This window comes from Camelus bactrianus, chromosome 23 (assembly GCF_048773025.1).
Source record: "Camelus bactrianus isolate YW-2024 breed Bactrian camel chromosome 23, ASM4877302v1, whole genome shotgun sequence".
NCBI lineage: Eukaryota > Metazoa > Chordata > Mammalia > Artiodactyla > Camelidae > Camelus > Camelus bactrianus.
In genome coordinates this window covers 18,900,103-18,924,053 of record NC_133561.1, presented here as the reverse complement: position 1 = coordinate 18,924,053, position 23,951 = coordinate 18,900,103, and the positions used below count along the sequence as shown (strand labels likewise).

At 41.8% G+C, this 23,951-nt stretch overlaps 1 protein-coding gene and 1 long non-coding RNA gene across 7 annotated transcripts in view; one reads left to right on the top strand and one right to left on the bottom strand.

The window, feature by feature from the left end:
* LOC105083665 (uncharacterized) overlaps positions 1–23,951 on the top strand; it is a 61,280-nt gene that overhangs the window by 1,673 nt on the left and 35,656 nt on the right. The gene's annotated exons all lie outside the window — the stretch shown is intronic.
* The window catches only part of SMYD3 (SET and MYND domain containing 3), a 562,584-nt gene continuing 555,515 nt past the window's right edge, over positions 16,883–23,951 (bottom strand). For 2 of the 4 annotated variants that reach the window (XM_074351719.1, XM_074351718.1), the window contains exon 8: positions 16,883–21,880. In XM_074351719.1, coding sequence (XP_074207820.1) covers positions 21,779–21,880 — 102 coding nt within the window. In that variant the 3' untranslated portion in view covers positions 16,883–21,778. The remainder of the gene's footprint in view (positions 21,881–23,951) is intronic. The other 2 variants (XM_010973568.2, XM_045509457.2) reach the window with 1 other exon arrangement.

The window sequence follows — 23,951 nt, the reverse complement described above, 5'->3', positions numbered from 1 at the left end:
CAGGTATTTATTGCTTACCGCAGTGTGTCAGATATGCTAGAAGCTGGGGAAACGGCAGTGAATGAGGCAGTCATGGTCCAAATCTTTACAGAGCTTAGAGTTCAGCAGACATTTCTTCAACACCTGCCCTGGTAAGACACTGTTGGCAAAGTCCAAGTGTGTCAACCCAGCTTAATGGAAGGCTTTCCAAGTCTGAAAGGCGCCGTTCTGTGAGCTTCCTTATCATCTCTAGCTTACCTCTACCACTGTAGTGATCACTCTCCCTTCCGTGGTGATTGCCTGTTTTATCTCTCTCCGCCTTTTGGCTTCAGAACTCCCCAAAGGCAGGATCGTTCTCTGCCTAGCCCAGCACACTTTCTGGCCCACAGTTCTGAAGGTGGAGTTCTCCACTGATAACCTACTGTGCGCCAAGCAGTGTCAGTAGCTGAGGCTGCAGAGGGGGGAAAAAGCCAGGTCCTCTCCTCCAGAGATTTGGAGTCTAGTGGGAAGAAAGACAAATAAAGAAGCAAATATTTTGATGTAATCAGTTTTGAGGGGAATGGATAGGTGCTCATGCAGCACAGAGGAGGAGATGCTTGGAAAGTTCAGGAATAATGAGAAGAAACTTCAGACAGAAGGGCATTTGGCACAGAGTAAGTAGCATGAGCTCCGGGGCATGAGGGAACAGGCTGCCAGGGGCTTGGCTTGGCTGCAGGGTAGGAGGCGTCTGGCTAATGGAGGAAGATGGGGCTGGACACCCTGTCAAAGGCTGCAGGCTGGCAAGCACGGGGTGGGGGAGGGATGGTGGGCAAGGGCACTCGGCACTCGTGGACAGGACTGAATCATTTTTGCCCTTTAACCTCATGGCAGAAAAAAATGTCCCTCAGACATAAAATCACAAAATGCTTGTGTAGAGAGCAAACTCAGAAGTTATTTAGTCCAGTTGTCATTGGATGCAGAGGTGATTTACCCAAGGTCACAAATGCTATGGTAGAGATCAGACACAAGAAGTCTGGTCGTTTTCACTGACATCCCACATCCTCAGGCAATGCCTGCACTTTGATCTTCTCAAGAAGAGCTTTCAACCAACCCTTGTTTTTCTAAAATGCTAGCCTCTCTAGCTCCATTAGAATTTTTGCCTTGTTTATAGAAAACGCTCAGAAACTTTCTAGTGTGTCAGCAACTTACTCTTTAATAATTCAGGAAAAAATTTTTTTTGTCCTATACTTGCAACTTTTCTGGAATTTTGAGATCATTAAAAAGCCAATAGAAATAATGGTTAATATTTCCTCTTCTTTTAAGAGGACACCAGTCAGATGGTTAATATATTAGTTTGCTAGGGCTGCAATAACAGAATACCACAGGCTTAAACAACAGAAATGTATTTTCTTACTGTTCTGGAGGCTGGAAATGTAAAATCAAGGTGCTGGCCGGGCTGGTCTCCTCTGAGTCCTCTCTCTTTGGCTTGCAGACAGCCACCCTCTTGCTGCCCCTTCACATGGTCTTTTATCTGTGCACACACACCCCTGCCATTCCTTTGTATGTCCAAATTTCCTCTTCTTTTAAGGACACCAGTCAGATTGGATTAGGGCCCATCCTAATAGCCTCATTTTAACTCAGTCATTTCTGTAAAAGCCCCATGTCCAAATACAGTCACATTCTGAGGCACTGGGGGGTTAGAATTTCAACGTATCAATTTGAGGGGAGACAGAATTCAGCCTGTAACACTTAATTTCTTCACTTTCCTATCGAGAGAGAGAGAGAGAGAGAGAGTCAAGTACCCTCTGTTTTCTGGGGATTGGTAATGAGGACTCTGTGGAAGGCTCATCCCATGTCTTCAGCATCCAGCAGATGGATGCTTAGTGACTGAAAATCACACGTTGTTGTTTTGCCCCCCTGTGTCTTCACTACTGGATAGTGAGCTCTGATGGGCTCTGCGATGTCTGTGTCCCAGTGCCCAGCACAGGGTCTTGCACAAAGCGCACGTATTTTCAGTCGGTAAAGGTGTTCAATAGTCACATAACAGAGAATCAGAAGTTTTTTAAAGAAAACCTGAATAGTAAAGAACTAGATAATATTTAATCTTTTTTAATTAGTTAGAAATGCATACTCCGTACATGGGAAGTGCAAACCTATAAAGTCTCAGACCACGGTTTTTACATGTGCTTGAAATGTGATGAGTAATGGTCCCTGAAAACTCATAAAAATCCAGTAATAGCCCAATATTTCATGTATGAAAAAGCTCCCTAAATCACAGAGGCCTATTGCTTGATGCGGCACAGTCAGTTTTCTTATCTAATTCTTGTTTTTGTTTCACATTCATGGTTATAAATGCACGTGCAGTCACACGAACAACAGCATCAATGTCTGGCTTCTACAGGAGATTCTCACAATGTAGGAGACCTGTCTGTCCAGCATCTTGCAAAACTCATCACGTCGCTATGCACAGGGGCATTCAAATCCTGAAATATCTCAGAAATTAGTCTATCGGTGATGCTTGTTATTTTTTACAGGTTTTGCTTAGTAATTACCCAGTCAGTGTTCCTCACACTCTGTTATTCTAGAGGCACTGGTTTCTCACATCTAAGGAGTAAAATGTAAAGTGCCTACACGAAGAATAAAACAATCAGAGTGGTAAAGAAAGAAAGGAAGGAAGGAAGGAAAAAAAAGAGGGGAGGGAGGGAAGGGAGGAAGTAAGAAAGAAATTCTAATTCCTTTACAGTGGGTCGTGCATCTTAACTCAGCTACAGGGAAAGCCCAATTCATGCAAAAATAATTCTGTCTTTATTATTCTGGAATCCGGGGGTGTCTATGGTGATTTGAGCCCTCTTTTTCCGAAAGGAGATCAGCACATGTGTCTTACTTAATACATTCCTCTTGTTCTTACTTAAATGTTACATTAGTGACCGTATTTGATTGCAGTGTAACTTGGCTCAGGCCTCCTGCTGGGCTCTTACAGACCATTGTTAACATGGTCCCCTTCAGGGGCTGTAATTTGGGACTCAATTTGCCATGAAATTGTCCTGAGTGTCACCTTAGTAATCGAAGATCATGTGACCCGTGAAACACATTGAACTGAAAGATGGCACCTCTTGGAAATTAGCGTCAAATTGTCCCCGATAGTAAAAAGGCCCCTAGCCTTTGTGAAGTGAATGTTACTGTACCTCAGAGATGGTGAGGGGTTAAGAGGAGGATGCTCCACCCACATGCCTTGATCTGGGCCTAGAGGTCACAACAGAACCTTCTCCAGTAAGTATCCCAAGGCTCGCACGCAGACTGGTCAGCCCAGCAACCCCTCTGGTTGATTCTGATTGCACTTACCTTCTTTTTAACCAAAATTTCACGTGTGGTCTAGCAAAGGATTTTTTTTTCTGAGTCTTGATATAGAGGCAGCTTAGATGTCAAATCTGACCAAAGAAAAGGCAGTTCGGCTGATTACTGGGGAAACAAATCATAAGCACAGTGAGATACCACTTCTCACCATTTGGATGGCCAGTATTAGGAAGGAAAGAAAGGGAGGGAGGGAGAAAGTAACAGGTGTTAGCAAGGACATGAAGAAGTTGGAACCCTCGTGCATTGCAGACAGGGATGTAAAATGGTGCAGCTGCTCTGAAAAACAGTGTAGCAGTTCCTCAAAAAATTAAACATAGGATTATCATATGCAGTTCCACTCCTAGGTATGTACACAAAAGAACTGGAAGGACATACTTGAAAAGACATTTGTATCCCAGTGTATGTAGCAACATTATTCACAATAGCCGAAAGGTGGAAACAACCCAAATGTCCACTGAATGGATAAACAAAATGTGATATATATGGAACACACACACACTTGCATATTTGTTAGCCTTAAAAAGGAATTACGTTCTGATGTATGCTACAACACAGATGAACCTTAAGGCATTAGGCTAAGTGACATAAGGACAAATAGGGTATGATTCTACTTAGACCTAGAATAATCAAATTCATAGAGACAGGAAGTAAGATGGTGGTCACGGGAGGCTGCAGGGAGAGAGGAATGAAGGGTTATTATTTAATGGGTATAGAATTTCAGTTTTGCAGATGAAAAGAGTACTGGAGATTGGTTGAACAACAGTTGGAATATACACAATGTCATGGAACTGTACGTTTAAAAATAATTAAAATGGTAAATTGTTACACGTATTTTACTGTAATATCTTTTTAAAATGGTAATTTGGTTGTCAAAGTATTAGAATTTCAGGGTTACCTTAATTGTTTATGTGGACAGAAAAATAAATGTGTGACATCTGGGAGTGCCCTGAAAAGCCTAGGCATTAGGGTAGCTCCCTATCACTGTGTAGTAGGTAAGACAGCTCAAGACCAGAAGACCTTGGGGAGAAGCAGGCAGAACCAAAGAGATGGTGAGAAGGGGGATGCCTGCCTCTGGCCCTGGAAGGGTGTGCAGTGGTGACTTGCTCACCTTTGCCTGACAGCTCTAGCTCCAGAGAAGGCTGGCCCTGGTGCCTTTGTGTGTCCCAGAGGCTCTTTTGAAAACTTCAGCCAAATCAGCTCCTTTGCAGCCTTATTCTACAGCAGGTACTGTTGTTCCTTTTTTTCATGGTGACTCTCTTGATTCTGAATTTAGCCAAGCAGAGTGGAGTGGCCTGCCCTGGGGCCCTTTTATATGTTGCCTTCATTCTCACGTACGTCTTCCCCACCAACTCTTACCCTAGTACAAGACACAGGCAGCAACATTCTTCATAAGTCCTACAGGAGAGATCAGAGCCAATATTACCCTGACAATAATAGAACTTATAAGCAAGTCACAGCACACAGGCACTCTTAGATGATTCTACTGTAAAAAAAAATTCGCATGGTTTATCTGGTCATGTGGAGGGACCCAATACAGTATGATTGTGATGCTCTCTACAAATGTGAGAGTACTTTTAATGAAGCATAATCCTCTCGACAGGAGATGAAGTCAATATTTCTTACCCTATTATTGAAGGTATTTTATACTTTGACATCAACTCTTCCCAGTACACTGATTTCAAAAGAAGCTGTGAGAAGCTGACTTTGGACAGCTTCATGGGACTGTGGGACAAATATTGGGTCTAGGGCTTAACAATAGAGGCCTGATAATCCCCTCTACTTTGAGTTGTGACCCCAAGGGGCTGCACACTAGGAGGTAGGGTGAACTGGGGTAGACCGAAACTCAGCACAAAACATCTCAGTTCTTGAAATTGACTTAAGGTGATCCAGGATTGCTGCTTTGCCTAGCCAATAGAATATTTTCCTATGCATTATTTCAATAACCTTTTATATACAGTGTTCAACACTGAATTTTAAAAATCAGGCATACAGAAATAGAAACAACGTGAAGGAAAACCAAAAGAAACAACATATACTTCAAACAGTTACACAGAGCCCCAGATAATAGCTTGCATGATCAGATACAGACTTTCAAATAGATATGCTTCATATATTCAGAAAGAAGAAAAACAAAAGTAAGAATTTGTACAGAAACTAGGATTTTTAAAAAAGAACTTCTGTACATAAAACATGACGTAGCTGAAATGAAGAACTAAGTGGTTAGGTTTAATAGCAGATTAGACTCAGCTGGAGAAAGAGCTAATAAACTGGAAGAAAATTCAGAAGGAAATACCCAGGAAGAAGTGACAGAGTCAGAAGAATGGAAAATAGAAGAGAGGGTAAAAGACAAGGGGACACAGAAAGGTTTAACATATATGGAATTAGAGCCTCTGAAGAAGCCAGAGAATGAGTCAGGAGCAATAGTTGAATAGATAGTTGCTGAGAATTTTCCATAACAGATAAAAGACATCACACCACCACCGGTTCCAGGAGACCTATCTTCAACTGGGTAAATGAGAAGAAACCCTAAATTGGATGTATCATAGTAAGACTGCTATAAAGGAAAAAGAAAGAGCTGTATAGAGAAGTAAAACAGATTATCAAAGAAGCAACAATAGAATAATAGCTGACTTCTCACCAGAAACTATGGAAGTTGAGGACAATGAACAGAATCCTCATAGTGCTGAATTAAAGCATCTGCCAGTGTAGACTTCCAGTGAAAGTTCTATACTTCAAAACTGAAGGTGAAATGAAGCCATTTTCAGACAAACAAGAGCTGACAGAATTCCTCATCAGCAGATCCACTGTTAAGAAAATACTAAAGGGAGTTCTTTAGGCAGGAGGGAAGTGATCCCAGATAGAAGTTCAGAAATGCAGGGAGAAACGAACAAGAGAAAGGGTAAACATGTGGGAAATCTAAGTGAACACTGATGATATAAGATAATAATCTCATGGGATTTAAAGTATACAAATACATAAGAAAGATAGTGTGCAAATCAGGAGAAATGAAATGAAGTTAAGAAATTCTAAGATTTTTGCATTTTCTGGGAGGAGAGTAAGAGAAAACATTAGACTTTGGTTAAGTCAAGGACACATACTGTAATTTTTTAGAAACCACTAAAAAGTAGTATGAGGGTGTAACTTCTAGCTAATGGAGTAAAAAAATGTAAGGAATCTAAAGGAAGACAAGAAAGGAATATAGGTCAGTTGATACAAATAGAAAGCACATAGTAGAAAGGTAGAGTTAAACCCAAATAAATCAGTAATTATATTAAACTAAAAGCTCTAATGAAAGAAGTTATAAGACAGGATTTTTAGGAAAAAACAGAAACTATCCATGCTATGTTGTTTACAAAAGATCTGAATGATAAAAAATAGTTTGAAATTAATAGGCTGGAAAAAGATAACTAAGTTTACTAGATAATGACAAACTGCTTATCAAAGTGGTTATATACATTTTACTCCCCAGTGTAGGAGTTTTTGTCATCTGTGTCCTGCTCAACATTTGTATTATCAGTTTTAAAAACTCATCTAGTCTGATGAATGCATAGTAATATTTTATTGTGGTTTAAATTTTCATTTCTCTGATTACTAATGTAGTTGAGCACAAGATCATGTGCTTTTTTTTGGCCATTTGGATTTCTTCTTTTGCCTGTTTAGATTTTCTGCTGTTTATTTGCCTTTTCTGTTAAGATGTATTAATGAGTTTATTAAACATTTGGATGCTAGTCTTTTCTAACTTCATGACTTGAATTTGCATGTTTAAGTGTTTTTTCGCCAAGTCTTGTATAAGAGGATCACATACTGATCACTAATTCAGAGCACAAACCACAGCCATAGGACAGTATCCAACATCCTGGGCTTGTCTGTAAATTGGTGTTTTAACTGAAACTTCATTAGACCATCGACTATTCTGTCAGCTCAGCTCCTTCTGGCTGTTAGGGTATATGGTAAGACTGGTGGATTTCATGGAGTTGAGCACGTTGCCATGTTCTTTGCTGTAAAATGAGTTCCTCAGTTAGAAGCAATGTTGTGTAGGATACCAGGAAAGTAAGTAAGGCATTCTTAAGTCCATGGATGGTGGATTCTGGAAGAGACATCATGGAGAAGGAAGGCTAATCATACAAATACACACACATATGTTTCACACGTATATTTGTAAGTATATATTTACATAAATATAGATTATAGAATACGTGTGTGTGTGTATTCTGTTGTGGTAAGAGCAAATAATTTTCCCTGTCATAATGAAAAATATTCAATATAATCAACCTCAATCCAGGTGGCTGGTTGGTCTCTCTAGGAAATACTGGACTTTTGGGGTCTCTGCTGTTGGCAGTAGCTTTTGGCAGACTAGGCATTCTGCACTGGCAGTAGCCAGATCATCCTTAGTGAGAGGGAATCCACCTTATTAAATCCATAAATAGTCTCTGTCCTTTCCTACATATCTATATAACTATCTATCGATCGATCGATCGATCAATAGATAAATTTATTGATCACATGCCAGGGTGGCTGGGAAAAGAGACTGACTGGCATTCCCAAATAAATCATTCTATCCACCTGATTATTAAGAACTACCTTTGCAGTAGAAGCCCTTTTAAGGAGCTGTCAAATGGGACACGGGTATCTTCATATTCCACCTATCTCAAGAGGTACAGCCATATACCCTATACCCATATACCTTTTCCCTATAACTCTTTGTTACCAGTTTTCTAATATTTCCATCAAGCACCTGACCATATGGTCTAACCATTAGCCACGTCCTTGTATTAATGTAGATCTGTACCTCCGGCTGTTTTTTCATCCAGATAAAATGGAAAATCGGGCGTAGTTCTTGAAGTTCTGGCCATTGGGAGGATTTACTCTTGTTGTTTTCAAGAATGATCTTGCTGCTCTACTGCTTAGTCCACTTCTGGCTAAGGCCAGCATGTCATGAAGAACAGTCTGTAAAGCAGGCACTTTTTTCTCTTTCTCTGTCAATTGATCACAAAGAATCCCTGTAAGACCAAAAGTGTGAACTGATGGAGGCAGCAGTGCAGCAAGGATGGGTGTCATGGGAACCTGCACCTCCTCAGGGAACTGATTTGAGCCTTTATAACTTATTTGAACCTGGTATCTGTATACAGCATTTCCACTTGATGATGAATTGAATCTTCATATACCAAACTTAATGCCTTGATGAATTAGATAACACTCAGTTCATCTTGGGCAGCTCTGCTGTAAGTCAGATGCTAATTACAACAAAAAAATTATCTGCAAAAGAGGTAGTGCCTTTGCTCCTAAACTCTAGGGATCTTCATTGTGATTTTTGAATGAATGTCAAGGGTTCCATGCAGTGTCTCTGTTTTCCACAAAGATTTCAAACACCCAGGTGGCAGAGCAGCCTGCGTTGGAGCTTGGGACTCAGAGCCTTCTCTTGCTCTGGTCCAGCTTAAAACTGACAGCCTTAGAGGTTATTTGGTAAGTGGATTGAAGTAGAACCATCAAATGCGGTACCACCACCTCAAAAATCAAGGAAGTCCACAAAGTGCTGTGCCATGCTCTTAGTGACAGGTTCTGTTAGGTGCAGCAACTCGCCTTTCACTTTGGAGAGAATAACCCCCAATCCTCTACATTATTGTAACTCAGAAACTTCGCTTTTGTAGTAGGTCCCACTCTCTGGCAGATACAGACTTACAAAATCACTGAAGCTGCTTTCCACCACGTTAGTTTAGTATGATATCATCAATGTAGTGGACCGTTGTGATGTTCTGTGATCAAGATCTGCAAAGGCTAGATTTTGGCAGGAGAACTGACAGCCCACAGGCAAAATGGTGAAGGTGTACTGCTGGCTCTACCAGGTGAAAGCAAACTGCTCTGGTGGTCCTTGCAAATTGATAACAGAAAAAATTAATGATTGTCTGAAGTCAAAACATTCCGACTGCCACATTGTCTTTGCTACTCATTATAATTATTGTTCCTACCTTGTCTCTGGAGGTTTAAGTGCTACCTCTCTGGGATCTCATCTTTCCCAGTGAAACTAGAGAATGGGTTCAGTACTGGCACCTCATCATCCTCTCTGGATCTGAAGAGCAGAGCCCCCAGGGTTTTTCAAGGCACTCTTGGTGTAGTGATGCTCCCCTCACTACAGCGCTTTTTGGTGTTAATAACAGGGGTGTCTCCTGAGGGATATTATGGAGATGGGATGGTTATGGGAATGTGGTAGCACATGAAAGATATTACAAAACTTTTAATCTCAAATCGTTGCATTCTTTCCTCTTCATCATACCAGGGAAGTTCTGACATCTCAACCTCATTGAATGAGACAGCTGAATCTAGGTTTCAGTCAACCAAGCAATCAAATTGTTACAGCCACTCTCAGCTCTCAGGTTAAAACATTAAATCCACAGTTTCTGCTATGTGCACCCATATTGAAAAATTCAGCTTGATTTAGCATTATATTCCCTCTTCCTTGCCCTAATGACTTTAGACTTAATTCCTGCACATATTGCTCAAGATACATAAGCTATTTCTTCCTGAGGTAGTCCCCATATGGTGTTTGCGGTCTGACTGTAGTTCTGCATCTGGGGGTAACGAAAGGTGGTAGCGGGGTGCCTGGGGAGGGAGAGGAGCATTCCTTGTCGGTCAGTTGCTTCTGATGACATGACTACAGGCTCTCCAATCAAAGGGAAACAAGTCTCTTCAGACACAGGAGGAGGAGCTGCTTTCTTTGGTGAGGAAGCTCAGGGCTATTTGGAAATTCAAGGTGGTCAGATTTGTCCAATTATATACAAACATACCTTTTAAAATATGCTCCTTCCCCTCAATGCCATGTCTTTTATGTAAGAGACTGGGTGGGGCTCCAGATTCAACTTTCATGGAACTCTGCCCACAATTACAAGAAACAATCCTGCTAGGATTGCCCCGGGAGTTTTCTGTTTCTCCAATTGTTATCTTGAAAAGAGACTTTAGAACACTAAGCTTGTTGTTTTTAAAATTTTGATCTCTCCAGCACAGTCAGAAAAAGTCATCCCAATCCACAACCATTATAGGCCTCATTACTACACTGCCAGTCAGATTCACTAGCAACCTCTTCTTAAAGCCTTTCTTCAGTAGGCACTTTATCCCAGAGAAGCACAGGTGACAATGAGTAGTTAAGACGCCTCTGCATTCCGCAGACTAACAGTACCTGTTTCGACCAGCAGTGAGTTCTTCACTGTTCAAGTTGAAATAAGTCAACTCCACATATCAGAATCACAGGTCTACTTCCTAGAATCTCACTCAAGACACCAACTATACATGTTGAGGTACATTCTGGAAAACAGAAGGGGCTCAATACTGGAAACTGTTTACCAAAGTATTGGGAGGAAGGAGCAAAAAGAGAAAGAAGTGATAATCCAAAATGTAGGAACCACAGAAAGCAGCCACCACTTACTCCTGAGACTGGAGAAGCAAGATGTAGAAAGTCGTGTTGCCAGAGCCCAGGAGCTTCTCACAGCTTGGAGTGTGCTGTGTTCACTGAGGGTGGAGCAGCATGGCAGGTGCTAGGACTGCGGGAGAGAGTCTGCTGTAGCTGCTGCTGAGCCAGTTAATGAGATGTAGCCATTTCCAGAGACCCTGTAAGAAGCTAAAAGAATGAAAGATCAAGGTCAAGAGGGAGGGAGGGAGGAAAGGGGTGAGAGGTAGAGGCAGAGGGGAAGAGAGAGGTGAAAGAAAGGGGAGGGGTAGGGAGGGATAGGGTGAGAGGAGGAGGAGGAAAGAAGAAGGAAGGAAGAGGATAGCTTCGCACCTCCTGACATTCCATAACATCTACTGTTGGAAGGACCTAATAGGAAGCCAGCTGGAAAGGGAACCTGGGAATTGTAGTTTGAAGACTCTAAGACAAGGATTCCAGCACAGAGTACAGAAGGGCAAAACGGGATGAGAGACAGTAGTCCAAAACTGGCACCATACCAGTTGTCCCTGCATCGTTTATTGGAGCCTGTCCTTTTCCCATTACTTTGTAGGATATTTTTGTCCTCTTTTAAGTGTCCATATACGTATGGAGCTATTACAGAGTATCTAGACTCCTCTGGCAATCTGTTTGCTAACCCCGTCTTTATTGTTTGCTGTAACTTCATCATATATCTCAGTATCTGATAGGGCATGTCATCCCACCATGATCTTCAAAATTATTTTGGTCAGTTTTGAGCCTTTCAATTTCCTTATTCATTTTAGAATAAACTTGTCTGTTTCCATAAAATAAAATTTGTTGGGATTGGGATTAGGATTGCATTAAGTCTATAAATCAGTTTTGGTAGAATTGGCATCTTAACAGTGTTGTCTTCCAGATCAGGAACTTGGCATCTCTTTCTGTTGAAGCTTTATTTAATGTTATCAATAAAGTCAACATTTTTTCTTTATTAGAGTCTTATACATCTTTGTTTCATTTATAATTACTTAAGGGTTTTTTATATGCTATGTGCAAATGGTATCATGTGTGAAATTTCACTTTCTGTTTATTGCTGGTATATAGAAATAGAATTGATTACGAAAATTTTTTTTAGTGAAGTACAGTCAGTTGCAATGCATCAGTTTCTGGTGTACAGCACAATGTCCCAGTCATGCATGTACATACATATATTTGTTTTCATACTCTTTTTCATTAAAGGTTATTACAAGATATTGAACATAGATCCCTGTGCTATACAGAAGAAACTTTTTAAAATCTACTTTTATATATAGTGGCTAACATTTGCAAATCTCAGACTCCCAAATTTATCCCTTCCCATTCCCTTTTCCCAGTAACCATAAGATTGTTTACTATGTCTGTGAGTCTGTTGCTGTTTTTCAGATAAATTCATAGTGTCCTTTTCTCTTTCTTTCTTTCTTTTTTAAGATTCCACATATGAGTGGTATCGTATGGTATTTTTCTTCCTCTTTCTGGCTTACTTCACTTAGAATGATGATCTCCAAGTCCGTCCATGTTGTTGCAGATGGCATTATTTTATTACTTTTTATGGCTGAGTAGTATTCCATTGTATAAATATACCACAGCTTCTTTATCCAGTCATGTGACAATGAACATTTAGGTTGCTTCCATGTCTTGGCTATTGTATATAGTGCTGCTATGAACATTGGGGGTGCATGTATTTTTTCGAATTAGTTCCCTCTGGGTATATACCCAGAAGTGGGATTGCTGGATCATATGGTAAGTCTATTTTTAGTTTTTTAAGAAATCTCCATACTGTTTTCCATAACAGCTGCACCAAATTACATTCCCACCAACAGTATAGGAGTGTTCCCTTTTCTCCACAACCTCTCAAGCATTTATCATTTGTGGACTTTTGAATGATGGCCATTCTGACTGGTATTAGGTGATACCACATGTTTTAATTTGAATTTATCTGATAAGTAGTGATATTGAGCATTTTTTCATGTGCTTGTTGGCCATTTGTATGTCTTCATTGGAGAATTGCTTGTTTAGATCTTCTGCCCATTTTTGGATTGTGTTTTTTTGTTGTTGTTGTTATTAAGTTGTATGCGCTATTTGTATATTCTGGAAATTAAGCCCTTGTCAGTCCCATCATAGGCAAATATTCTCTCCCATTCTGTAGGTTGTCTTTGTTTTGTTTATGATTTCCTTTGCTGTGCAAAAGCTTATAAGTTTAATTAGGTCCCACTTGTTTATTTTTGCTTTTATTTCTATTGCCTGGGTAGACTGCCCTAGGAGAACATTGCTAAGATTTATGTCAGAGAATGTTTTGCCTATGCCTTTTTCTAGGAGGTTTATAGTGTTTTGTCTTATGTTTAAGTCTTTAAGCCATTTTGAGTTTATTTTTGTGTATGGTGTGAGGGAGTGTTCTAGTCTAACTTCATTGATTTACATGTGCCTATCCAGCTTTCCCACCACCACTTGCTGAAGAGACTGTCTTTTCTCCATTTTATATTCGTGCCTCCTTTGTCAAAGATTAATTGACTGTAAGTGTGTGGGTTTATTTCTGGGCTCTCTACTCTGATCCATTGATCCATATGTCTGTTTTTGTACAAACACCATGCTGTTTTGATTATTGTAGCTCTGTATTATTGTCTGAAGTCTGGGAGGGTTATTCATCCAGCTTCATTCTTTTTCTTCAATATTGCTTGGCAATTCTGGGTCTTTTGTGATTCCATATAAATTTTAGTATTATTTGTTCTAGTTCTGTAAAAAATGTCCTGGGTAATCTGATAGGGATCATATTAAGTCTGTAGATTGCTTTGGGTAGCATGGCCATTTTAACAGTATTGATTCTTCCAATCCAAGAACATGGGATATCTTTCCATTTCTTTAAATCATCTTTAATTTCCTTATTAGTGCTTTGTAATTCTCTGCATATAAGTCTTTCACCTCCTTGGTCAGGTTTATTCCTAAGTATTTTATTTTTTTGATGTGATTTTAAAAGGTTTTTTTTTTTTTCGCTTTTGTTTTCTGATATTTCATTATTATTGTAAAGAAATGCAACTGATTTCTGTATGTTAATCTTGTATCCTGCTACCTTGCAGAATTCTTTTATCTGCTCTAGTATTTGTTGTGTAGGACCTTTAGCGTTTCCTATATATATTATCATGTCACTGTATATTATCTGGTTATCAGCTGATAACCTTATGGGAGTTCCCTTTTATGTTATTTATTCCTTTTCTCTTGCTGATTTTATTATTTTCTCCTTATCCTTAATTTTTGTCAGTTTGATTACTGTGTGCCTCGGTGTATTCCTATTTGGGTTGATCCTGTGTGAAACTCTCTGCACTTCTTGGAATTGTGTGACTCTCATTTCCCAAGTTAGGGAAGTTTTCAGTTATTATTTCTTTGAATAGTTTCTCAGGCCTTTTCTTTCTCTCTTCTCTTTCTGGGACCCCTGTAATGCAAAGAGAGGTATGTGTCATGTTTTCTTGGAGTTCTCTTAAACTCTCCTCATTTCTTTTCATTCTTTTTTCCTTTTTCTGTTCTGTGGTAGTGATTTCCACTAATTTGTCTTCTAGCTCACTGCTCTGTTCTTCTGCCTCATTTAGTCTATTCTTGGTTCCTTCTAGTGTATTATTAATTTCAGTGATTTTGTTTTTCAACTCTGGGTATTCTTTATATTTTCCAACTCTTTGCTAACATGTGCTTCCCCCTGTGCATCTATACTCCTCCTGAGTTCTCTGAACATCTTCACCATCATTACTCTAAACTCTTTCTTGGATAGATTGCCTGTCTCCTCATTATTTATTTCTTCTTCTGGGATTTTATCTTGTGCCTTGGCCTGGAAGATAGTCCTCTGCCGCCTCATATTGTCTAAATTTTTATGTTTTAGTTAGGTTAGTTATGTTTCTTTATCTTGAAGAAGTGGCCCTCTTTGGGAGACGTTCTCTGCGTCCCAGCAGTACACTTCTTTCTTGTCACCAGGGCCAGGGTCCAGCCAGTGACAGTGTGGAGTCTGGCCTTTGTGGATTCCTTCCACAGGCTTTGGCATTGTTTTCTTACTTCTGGTATCTGCCCCCTGGTGGATGCAGCTGGACTAGAGGCTCATGCAGGTTTCCTGGCAGGAGGAGCTGGTGCCTGCCCGCTGCTGGGTGGAGCTTGGTCTTGGCCCTCTGGTGGGCAGGGCCCTATCTAGGGGTGTCTAGAATCGATTGTGGGCTTAGGAAGTCTGCTAATGGATGGGGCTGTGTTCCCACCCAGTATGTTGTTTGGCCTGAGGCTTCCCAGCACTTAAGCTTACAGGCTGTTGGGTGGGGCTAGGTCTTGGTGTTAATGACCCAAGCAAGATGTCAGCCTCCAGGAAAGCTCATGTAGATGAACACTCCCCAAATGTCTGCCACCAGCTTTTATGTCCTCAGAGGGAGCCACCGCCTCACCCTTCTTCCCCAGGAGACCTTCCAAAACCAGCAGGCAGGTCTGGCCCAGGTTCCTATGAAATCATTGCCTCTGCCCTTGGACCTGGCACATGCGAGATTCTTTGTATGCTTTCCAAGAGGGTGAAGTCTCTGTTTCACCCTAGACGTGGCGGTCTCCTGGAGTGAAGACCCACTGGCCTTCAAAACCAGATGTTCTGGGGTCTCTGTCTCCCAACGTTGGAACCCCAGGCTGGGGAGCCTGACTTGGGGCTCAGAATTCTTACTTCTATGGGAGGAGGGCCTCTGCAACTTAATTATTCTTCAGCTTGTGGGTGGCCCATTGTGGGTGGGGGAGGTTGGAGCTCAATTATATGTGAGTACGCACCTCCTACTATCCTGCTATGGTTCCCTCTTTATGTTTCCAGTTGAAGAACATTTTTTTTGCTAGATTCCAGTCTTTTTTTTTTTTTTTTTTTTTTTTTTTTGATGGTGGTTTAGCATCAGTTGTGGTTTTGTTGTAGTTGTGAGGAGAGGCAAGCTTGTGGTCCTACTACTACACCATCCTGACTGGAAAAAAAATACATGGAGTATCTTTCCATCCTCTCACTTTCAATCTATGTGTGTCCTTCACCCTAAACTGTGTCTCTTGTAGGCAGCATATTGTAGGCTCTTGTTTTATTATCTAATCTGCCAGTCTTTTGATTGGAACATTTATTCTGTTGACATTTACGGTGATTATTGACAAATGTATGTTTATTGCCAATTTAAACTTTGTTTTCCAGTTGATTTTGTATGTCTTCTTTGTTCCTTTCTTTTTGTTTTTCCTTTTTTGTTTGACAATTTTCTTTTTTTTTATTGAGTTATAGTCAATTTACAATGTTGTGTCAATTTTTGGTGGACAGTTTTCTTTTATATTAACTTGATTTCTTTTCTTTTTGGTTTTTGTGACTTTATTGGATGCTTATATTTTTGGTTAGTGCATCTTAGTAGCTATGTATCTAGTTTAATGAAGATTGAAACCACCCACAAAGGCAAAACCACTAAGGACTCAGACAGTTCAGGAATGAAAATTTGAATCATTCCCCCAGGTAAAGAACCTTGACAAGGCAAGGTGCTGGCTGAAAACAAGAAGATCATAGAATGGATAGTAGAAGAATGAATTTTTAATTATCAGTTCAACTCATGAATTGTTAAGAATCAAGAACCGTATGAAGGAGGCTGGTGGTGCTTAGATCTGTAACTGGACCCTGGTTTATCATGGAGTAGATTTTTTATGGAATGTTTTTGAAAATTCTGTCCAAACGAACTCAGGGCAACAAATTAAAGCAAAGTCAAAAAGAAAATGACAAGTTGAGAGATTAAATACTATAAATGGAAAATCTCCCTAATGTAAAGATCAAGAAAAAAAACTAAAAAAGTCTGATAGAAAAATGGGCAAAAGACATGTAAAGATAGTTCACAAAAGATAGGCAAAAGCCCTTTAAATATTTGAAGACATCCAACTTCACTAATAATAGAAATAGAAATTTAAACTACATTGAGATATCATACCTCACCTATCAGCTTAGAAGAACCTACTCTGTTGGCAAGGTTGATGGGAAACAGGCATTTTTATATAACCCCTCTCTAGGTAAATTTGACAATACCTAATAAAATTACATACACATTTACCCTTTGCCTCAGCAATCCCACTTATAGGAAATTATCCTAAAGATCTCTAGCAGTACAAAAACAAAACAAACAAACAAAAAAATCAAACCACAGGTGCAAGTTTTTTCATTATGGCTTTATTTGTAATAGCAAAATATAATATATACTCATATATTAATATTTATATGCAGCATAAATCAATAATGGGGAAAACCCTTAAGTTGAATTAAAAAACAAACAAACCTAATTGGATATCAAATTGAATACATAATCACACGGAAAAATTAAATTCAAGTAGTTTTTAAACATAGTATTCTGAAAATGCAACCTTTTTTGCCTAAGAACAAAAGCACTAGAAAAGAATCTTAAATCTTATTTAGTAGGCTTGCTGTTGGTAGTGGCTGTAGTCACAGTTTCAGAACTATTTTGTGTGTGTGAGGGAAGTACAGATATGAAAAGAGGAAGACAAAGAACCACTCTGGATGTTGGATTTTAATTGGTGGTATTAGTGTGAACTTGTGATTTTAAGAAGGTCTAGAAAGCAGACTTCCTGGTAGCAATAGGAAACTCGGTGCCTGATTCAGGGTTTCTAAGTACCCTTCCTTGGTGAAAGAAGCCAGAGCTCCTTAAAGAATGGTTAGTTCCAGATCTAGAGTGAGAAAGTGTTAAGGTGACCCTGGATTATCTTGCTGCACCCAAAGTAAAAAAAGTGTTTCTATAATCACAGCAACATATAGGACATGCTCCAACTTGAAGAAGTGCCCAATGACAAAACTGATACAACTTGAGCATCAAAAATATTAATTATGGTTATAGACTATTTGATTTTGAAACATACTTGAATTTAAAAAAAGAGAGAAAAGGAGGCTTGGGCTAGATCTTTGAGAATGGGTTAAATTTAAATAGATGGAGAAGAATGGTAATTTAATCAGTATGAACAAAATAAGGACCTGATAAAGAAGAGGGCAAAATTCAGGTGATTGGAGTGGGGGTGGGGGCTGGTCCAGCTAGACTGGCAGGTTCACATGGGGATCCATAAGTCGTAAGATTTGATAGTCTGAGAACATCGATGCCAGTCTAAAGGTTAGAGTTTGGGGGCAGTAGGGAACCACTGTAAGGCTTTGAGTGGAGGAATTGTAAGAGGAAATGATGAAATAGGTATTTTGGGGTGATGCTGGGCAGCTAGGTGGAGGACAGGGGATGGAGAGACAGCAGGCAAGGGGGTCAGTTTGGCAGTCTTTGCAGTGGCTGAAAAACAAGATGCTGGGGCCTGCGAGGAGCCTGTGAGTGGATAAGGATTGAAATGGCTCAAATTTTAAAACACTTCAGAGGATGACTATTCCTCTGATAAAGGAGGAGGGAGTCAGTGACTCAGAGTTTCTGTGCTGAAGGGGAGAAGGATAATGATGGGACTGAACTAAATATGAAGAGTAGAGAATGGATTTTTGCTGTATTTTGAATTGGTTTTGAATACACTGACTGTGAGCCTATAGCATTTTGATGTTTACAGACCAAAAACATTTAACCAGGTGTCCCACTCTGGGGTGGTGCTCCTGCCCCTCCTCAACCAGCTTGATCCCTTTCGGAGATCAGGGGAGAGCAGGGCTCTGCTCTTTTCCTGCAGCTGTTCTCAGTGACTGCTTGTCATAAGCATTCATGCTCCGCAGTGCTCAGAATCGTCTCCCTGTGGCACCCCAGTGGGCCACTCCAAGTGTACTGTCACTTCCTGGTTGGGCCAGAAAAGAATTTTCGAGACATAACTCAGGGCAGGGCTCCCATGTATGCCATTTCTCTTTCATCCCTGCAGTGAAGCCCAACTGAGGGGCCTCTGTGGTTTGTGGCTGTCTGGCTTCATCAGAGGGTGGCCGCCCTCTCCCCCGCCAGCCCTCTGGCTTGATGGGGGAAGGCCTGTCCTGAGCTTTCCTGGTGAGCAGGCTCCCCAGGCCGCCCTCCTCCCTGCATTCTTGGCATTCACATGGCATGGCCATATATTATGCCCAGCATGCTCATTTTCAGTTTAAATGTGTTCTCATCCCAGAGGAGCAACTAATGGCGTCAAGTTACTGATGTGAAAAAAGCCTGCCGCTACAATGACTGTGGATTAATGAAATAGCAGTCATGGAGGCTGGGGCAGCAGTAAATTGTCAGGTCACTGGTGACAGGGATTTTAAATTATGTTCTCCATCTCCTTTCCCCTTCTCCAAAACTATTTTGCTGTAGCATTGTTTGGTAAATGTTCTCATTGCTTCAGTGTTTGCTTTCTATTAAAAGTCGGTGCAGGCTGGGCCCCTTCCTCTTAAGGGCCCTTTGCTCAGAGGACTGGACGTGGGCTGAGAGGGATTTACAAGCCTATCATGCTTCCTCTAGGAGGCGTGAAGGCAAATCTCTTAATCCAGGATCATCACTGACTGATAAATTTCATTCAGAACATTGGCAAACACAGGGTTCTATCAGTGAACTCTGCACATTTGGCTTGTGAGTTACTATCTCCACTTCTATTACGGCTGTTTTCTTTTCCTAATGAATTTAAAATGAGGAGCCAGTACAATTCATAGTGTTTTTGAAAGGCAGCAAGTCTATTGTTCATTAGTTGAAGGACCTCAGGGAGTCTATTGATGAGCCATAGGGAGTTCAGGAATCCCTGGTCCTATAAGCAAATGTGAATGAGCAAACTACTCATATGCAGATGTTTTTCTAGGAAGGACTATGGATTTCATCAAATTCACCAGACGTTCCATAACACTGAGCCAGCTTAAAGGCTGCTGCAGAGCACTGTGTAGATGGCCACAACTTTTTCCTCTCCCCAGATCTTGTCCTTGCATGGACTTTGCAGCTCCTTTGATTGAAAGGAGTCTGTCCACCTTTGATTCTGGCTGGCACTGTGATTGGCTTTGGCCCATGGGGTATTAGCAAATGTGACACAAGCAGATTTGACAGGTGCTTGCACTGTGGGGTTTGCCTGCTTACTGTTCCTGGAACATGTGCTGTTCCTGCTGCCACGTGAACAAGGCTGGGCCTGCCCAATGAGCTACATGGCCTGGGCACCCTCTTTTCCCCAGCTGAACCCCAGCAAGAGTGGACAATGAGTGCGTCCAGCCTAGATGAGCCAAGCCAAGGTCTGTGGATTTCATCAAATTCACTAAATGTTCTAAAATGCCAGTATAGCTCAAGGGCTGCTCTGGTGGACTGCGTACGTGGCCACAGCTCCTTCCGCTCCACTCATCCATGACTTTGCAGTGGGACTTTGCAAGGGCAGGGGTATGTAGAGCCTGGGCCAAACCAGGAGCAACTGTCCAGCCCAAATTGCTGACGTACAGAATACTGATGCTATTTTGGGGTAGTTTATTATGCAGTAAAAGATAACTAGTACAAATACTATACCAGGCAGTGTACCTTTTGCGGATGAGGGACACATCTTACTCAGTCTGTGTATTTCTTTTTCCTAAAAACACAGTAACCATTCAATATATATTTGTTGAACCGAGTAGGACTGGTCTCTCAAAAAGACTGAGATTCAGCCACTTTCTCAAGGTCACTTAATGAATCCAGAGAGACCCCAGAGCACCTAGCTCCAGGCCTCAGCTCCCTTACTATAAAGTGGGCTTCAGAACACCTGCCCTCTCGCGCTGCTATGGCTGTTAGAGGTACTGGGTGCGCTGGAGGTGCTGGTGCTTGGTGGCCAGTAGCCCGAGCCTGGAGAGCGGCTGCCGAGCCTCGGAGCTCGCCGGCATCAGGCGCAGTGACCACCGGGTGTACAGTGGGGAGACTCCAGTTTTCGGGCGTCAGCTTTCTCTGCTGCAGAAGGAGGTTGGTTCCTGCTGGCTCGATCAGACATCCGTGTGTCAGCCTGATGTGGCTGCTGCTGCAGTGTGGCCCCGTGGCCGGAGGACATGCCACTCTCTGCAAGGTGGGGGAGGGTCCTGAACAGGACTGAGGGGACACCAGGGGCTGCTCTGGATTCAGCCATCACTCCCCGTATCTCGCTTCCTTGCTTGTAAAATTAGGTGTGGGTGACAGGAGGCTCTCTGAGATCTCTGCCAGCTGTAGGAATTCAGGGGCTTCAGTTACGACCAGAGTTCCCTCCAAGCCTGAGGGACTAAACTGCTCACAGGATCACTGAGCCTGAGAAAACTTTACATTTTTTTTTCTCTGGAGGAAAAGAAAAGGCCTTCTGTATTTGTCTAAAGCAGAAGGTGGAAAAGCAGGCCATATAATTGGAGAATAATAGAAAAAAGAAAAGCAAGCAAGCCTGATGTGAGCTGGGATGCTAGAACCTTGCTTCCTGCAGGATAATGGAGCTTCGTGTTATGCAGATCACATGATCAAACCATAGACAATTATAGAAAATCAGAAAAAGAAAATCATGACATACACAAAGGGTTATAAAATGCTCAGAATGAGTTACACAGAGACCCGTGAGACAAACGATAAAAGTTTTTTTCTCCTTTCCCATTAAGACCTCCTATCCTTTTCTGATAACACCTAAAATGACTTCTTTCAAGGATTTAGGGTAAGACTTCTTTTTGGAGATGTATTTGGAAGTGAATAATGGACAACATATCATTTACCACAGGTACTGAAGACAACAGCTGAAAATTCTTCTTACCAAAACAAGTTTTTGCTCGGAAGCAAATGTGAAAACACTGGTTTTTATCCAGCTATCCCTGCTATCCCAAGGGGATAGTACTGTTATGCTTTTAATAGGATTTTCTATCTTTAGTGTTGAGGTCTTAAACATTAAAATTACCAATGATTAAGCAAAGAAAACAATTACCAGATGGCATTTTCAACCAAATTTTTTATATTGATTATAATCATGCTTCTTTACAACTAATTCTTGTGGTGTGCAAACCAATATGTCTGCCTTTATTCGCCTAAATAATAAACACAGAACAGCATTTCCAATAGGGGAGGTTCACACAGCAAACAAAATATAGTGTGTGTGACCTCAATAAGGCATTCAGTAAAGGTATAAACCGTCTCCCCCCGACGGGTTCCCTTAGGATGCTCTGATGTTGGCATCGCATTCTTCTAAGAGTAGAATCAAATCTTCAATCAGGCTGTGCTCTCTGCCATGTGTCACTCTCATAATATCAAAAGCCTAAAGGGAAAAGAAAGAAGATGGATTAGGTCCCCACACCAGGCAGGTCCCTGGCCGCTCCTTGTCTTTTCTTGTGACATCAGGAGTGCGGAGAAGCCTGCAGTCTACAGTGTGAGCAGCACTGTGGTTCCTCAAGCCAGAAATGAAGTGACGGGTGATTTTGTCACGTGGTGCTTGGAAAGCAGACTCACTGCTTGAGTCATCTCGGCCTGGTGTCCAACAACGCACTTCAGGGATAGTTAGTGCTTAGGTTTAGTGTGTAGTTACAGAGGTTTAAGCAGTTACTAAAATGATTAAGTAATATTAAAGAGGAACTGCTATACTGCTGCCACCTTAAAACAGTCATTTTTGCACTCTGCATTTAATGTTCATCTGTATGTACTGTGATATGTAGAATGTGTACATACAATTTTTGTAGGCTTTTCATTTTGCGAATCCCTGCCTTCACTCCCCGTGTTCAGTCTGTCACTGTCTTGCCAGTTCTACCTCCACCATAGTTGTGAGATCTGGATGGGTTTGTGACCACTTCACTAATAGGGTATGATGGCATCAATGCTATCGACTTGCAAAGCTAGGTTAGAAAGGCCGTGCAGCCTTTGCCTTGTTCACGCGTACGCCTGCTCCTGGAACCACGAGCTCCCATGCTGCGAGGAAGCCCAAGCCACGTGGGGAAGTGCAGGTGCTCTGGTCGACAGTCCTAGCCGAGCCCGTCTTTAAAGCCATTCTAGCCTAGACGCTAGCAGTGCGAATAAAGAAGCCTCCGGATGATTCAGCCATCAGCCAGAAGACAGCCAGATTCTGGTCCTCACATCTGGCACCCTAGACGCTGTGGAAAAGAGGCATGCCATTCTTTTTTGTGATCTGTTTGAATTCCTGATCCAAATCATCTGTGAGCATAGGAAAAGGTGGTTGTTTTAGTCTGCAAAGTTTGGGGTTGGTTTGTCATACAGCAGTGGATAACCAGAATATCCTCAAAAATATTTTTGCAATAAATTAGAGATGAACAGTACCATCCTGCACTGCCCCAAAGGAAGGGGCACCAGCCCCTTGTCTTCAGTGTGAATAAGCCTTCACATATGTAGAGACTGCGGGGGCTGTGAAGCACCCAGAAAAGTCCCTGCCGTGCGGCACAGGCTCTCAGCCTTGGCTGCACAGTAGTATCACCCGGGGCTTCAAAAGATATGCGAGTGCCCAGACTCCAACTGAAACCTGAAACCTGTTCTCTGGGGGTGAGGCCTGGGCTCAGGAGATTCTCCCGGCTGAGAACAGCTGATATAGTAAGCTTGCAACAAATGGTAACAAAATGAACATCCTGAAAGCCGTGGAGACTTTTGAGCTGTGGAGCACCTTGGTGGTCATGTAGTCAGACCCCTTCTTTCTCCTGAGGAGGGAACCTGAAGCCGGGAGAAGCAGTGCTCAGGACTAGGAGTGCTTTCAGCCTGTGTTCCTGGCTTTTTGGCCCCTTTAAAAATATTCCCTTTAAGCTGGATTAATGGCAGACAGAGCGGGTCTAGATTTAACTGCTTGGTGAGATGCCTCTGAGCCAAAGATTGAAAACCAGTGTTTGATGCGTTCAGGGAACAAATGTCTTCCCCACCCCTCCTCCCAACCAGACCCCGGGCACTGCCCTGGGTCCTGCGTCATTTGACATCTCAGAGTCCAAGGCAGAGGCCTGTGTGAGAGCATGATTGTAAAGAGAGACTGGAGAGATGCTTCACGTCCTTTATGGGAAATTGGAAAGCTGTCTTAGACGTTCCCTTCCCTTCCACTCAACAGAGGGCCAGATGCACTTGTGCTCTGGCAAAGGAGGGTGAATGGGCCAGAAGCACTGCCTGAAAAGCTCTTTGCAGACAGAGAAATGACACTGCGCCATCCCAGGAGAGGGTGGTCTAGGGAAAGGCCAGCCTGGCCTGCGAGGGCTCTCCCCGTGCAGCGCTCGCTGCTCTGCTCTGCTGAGTGAGGGCCTGGCCCTGTTTCTCAGGAGACCTCCCAGACAGGTTTCTTTTTGTCCTCCTCGTTGTATTTCCCCAGGTTCCTCAGCTGGAGAATGTTCTGTGCTTCTCAGAGATTT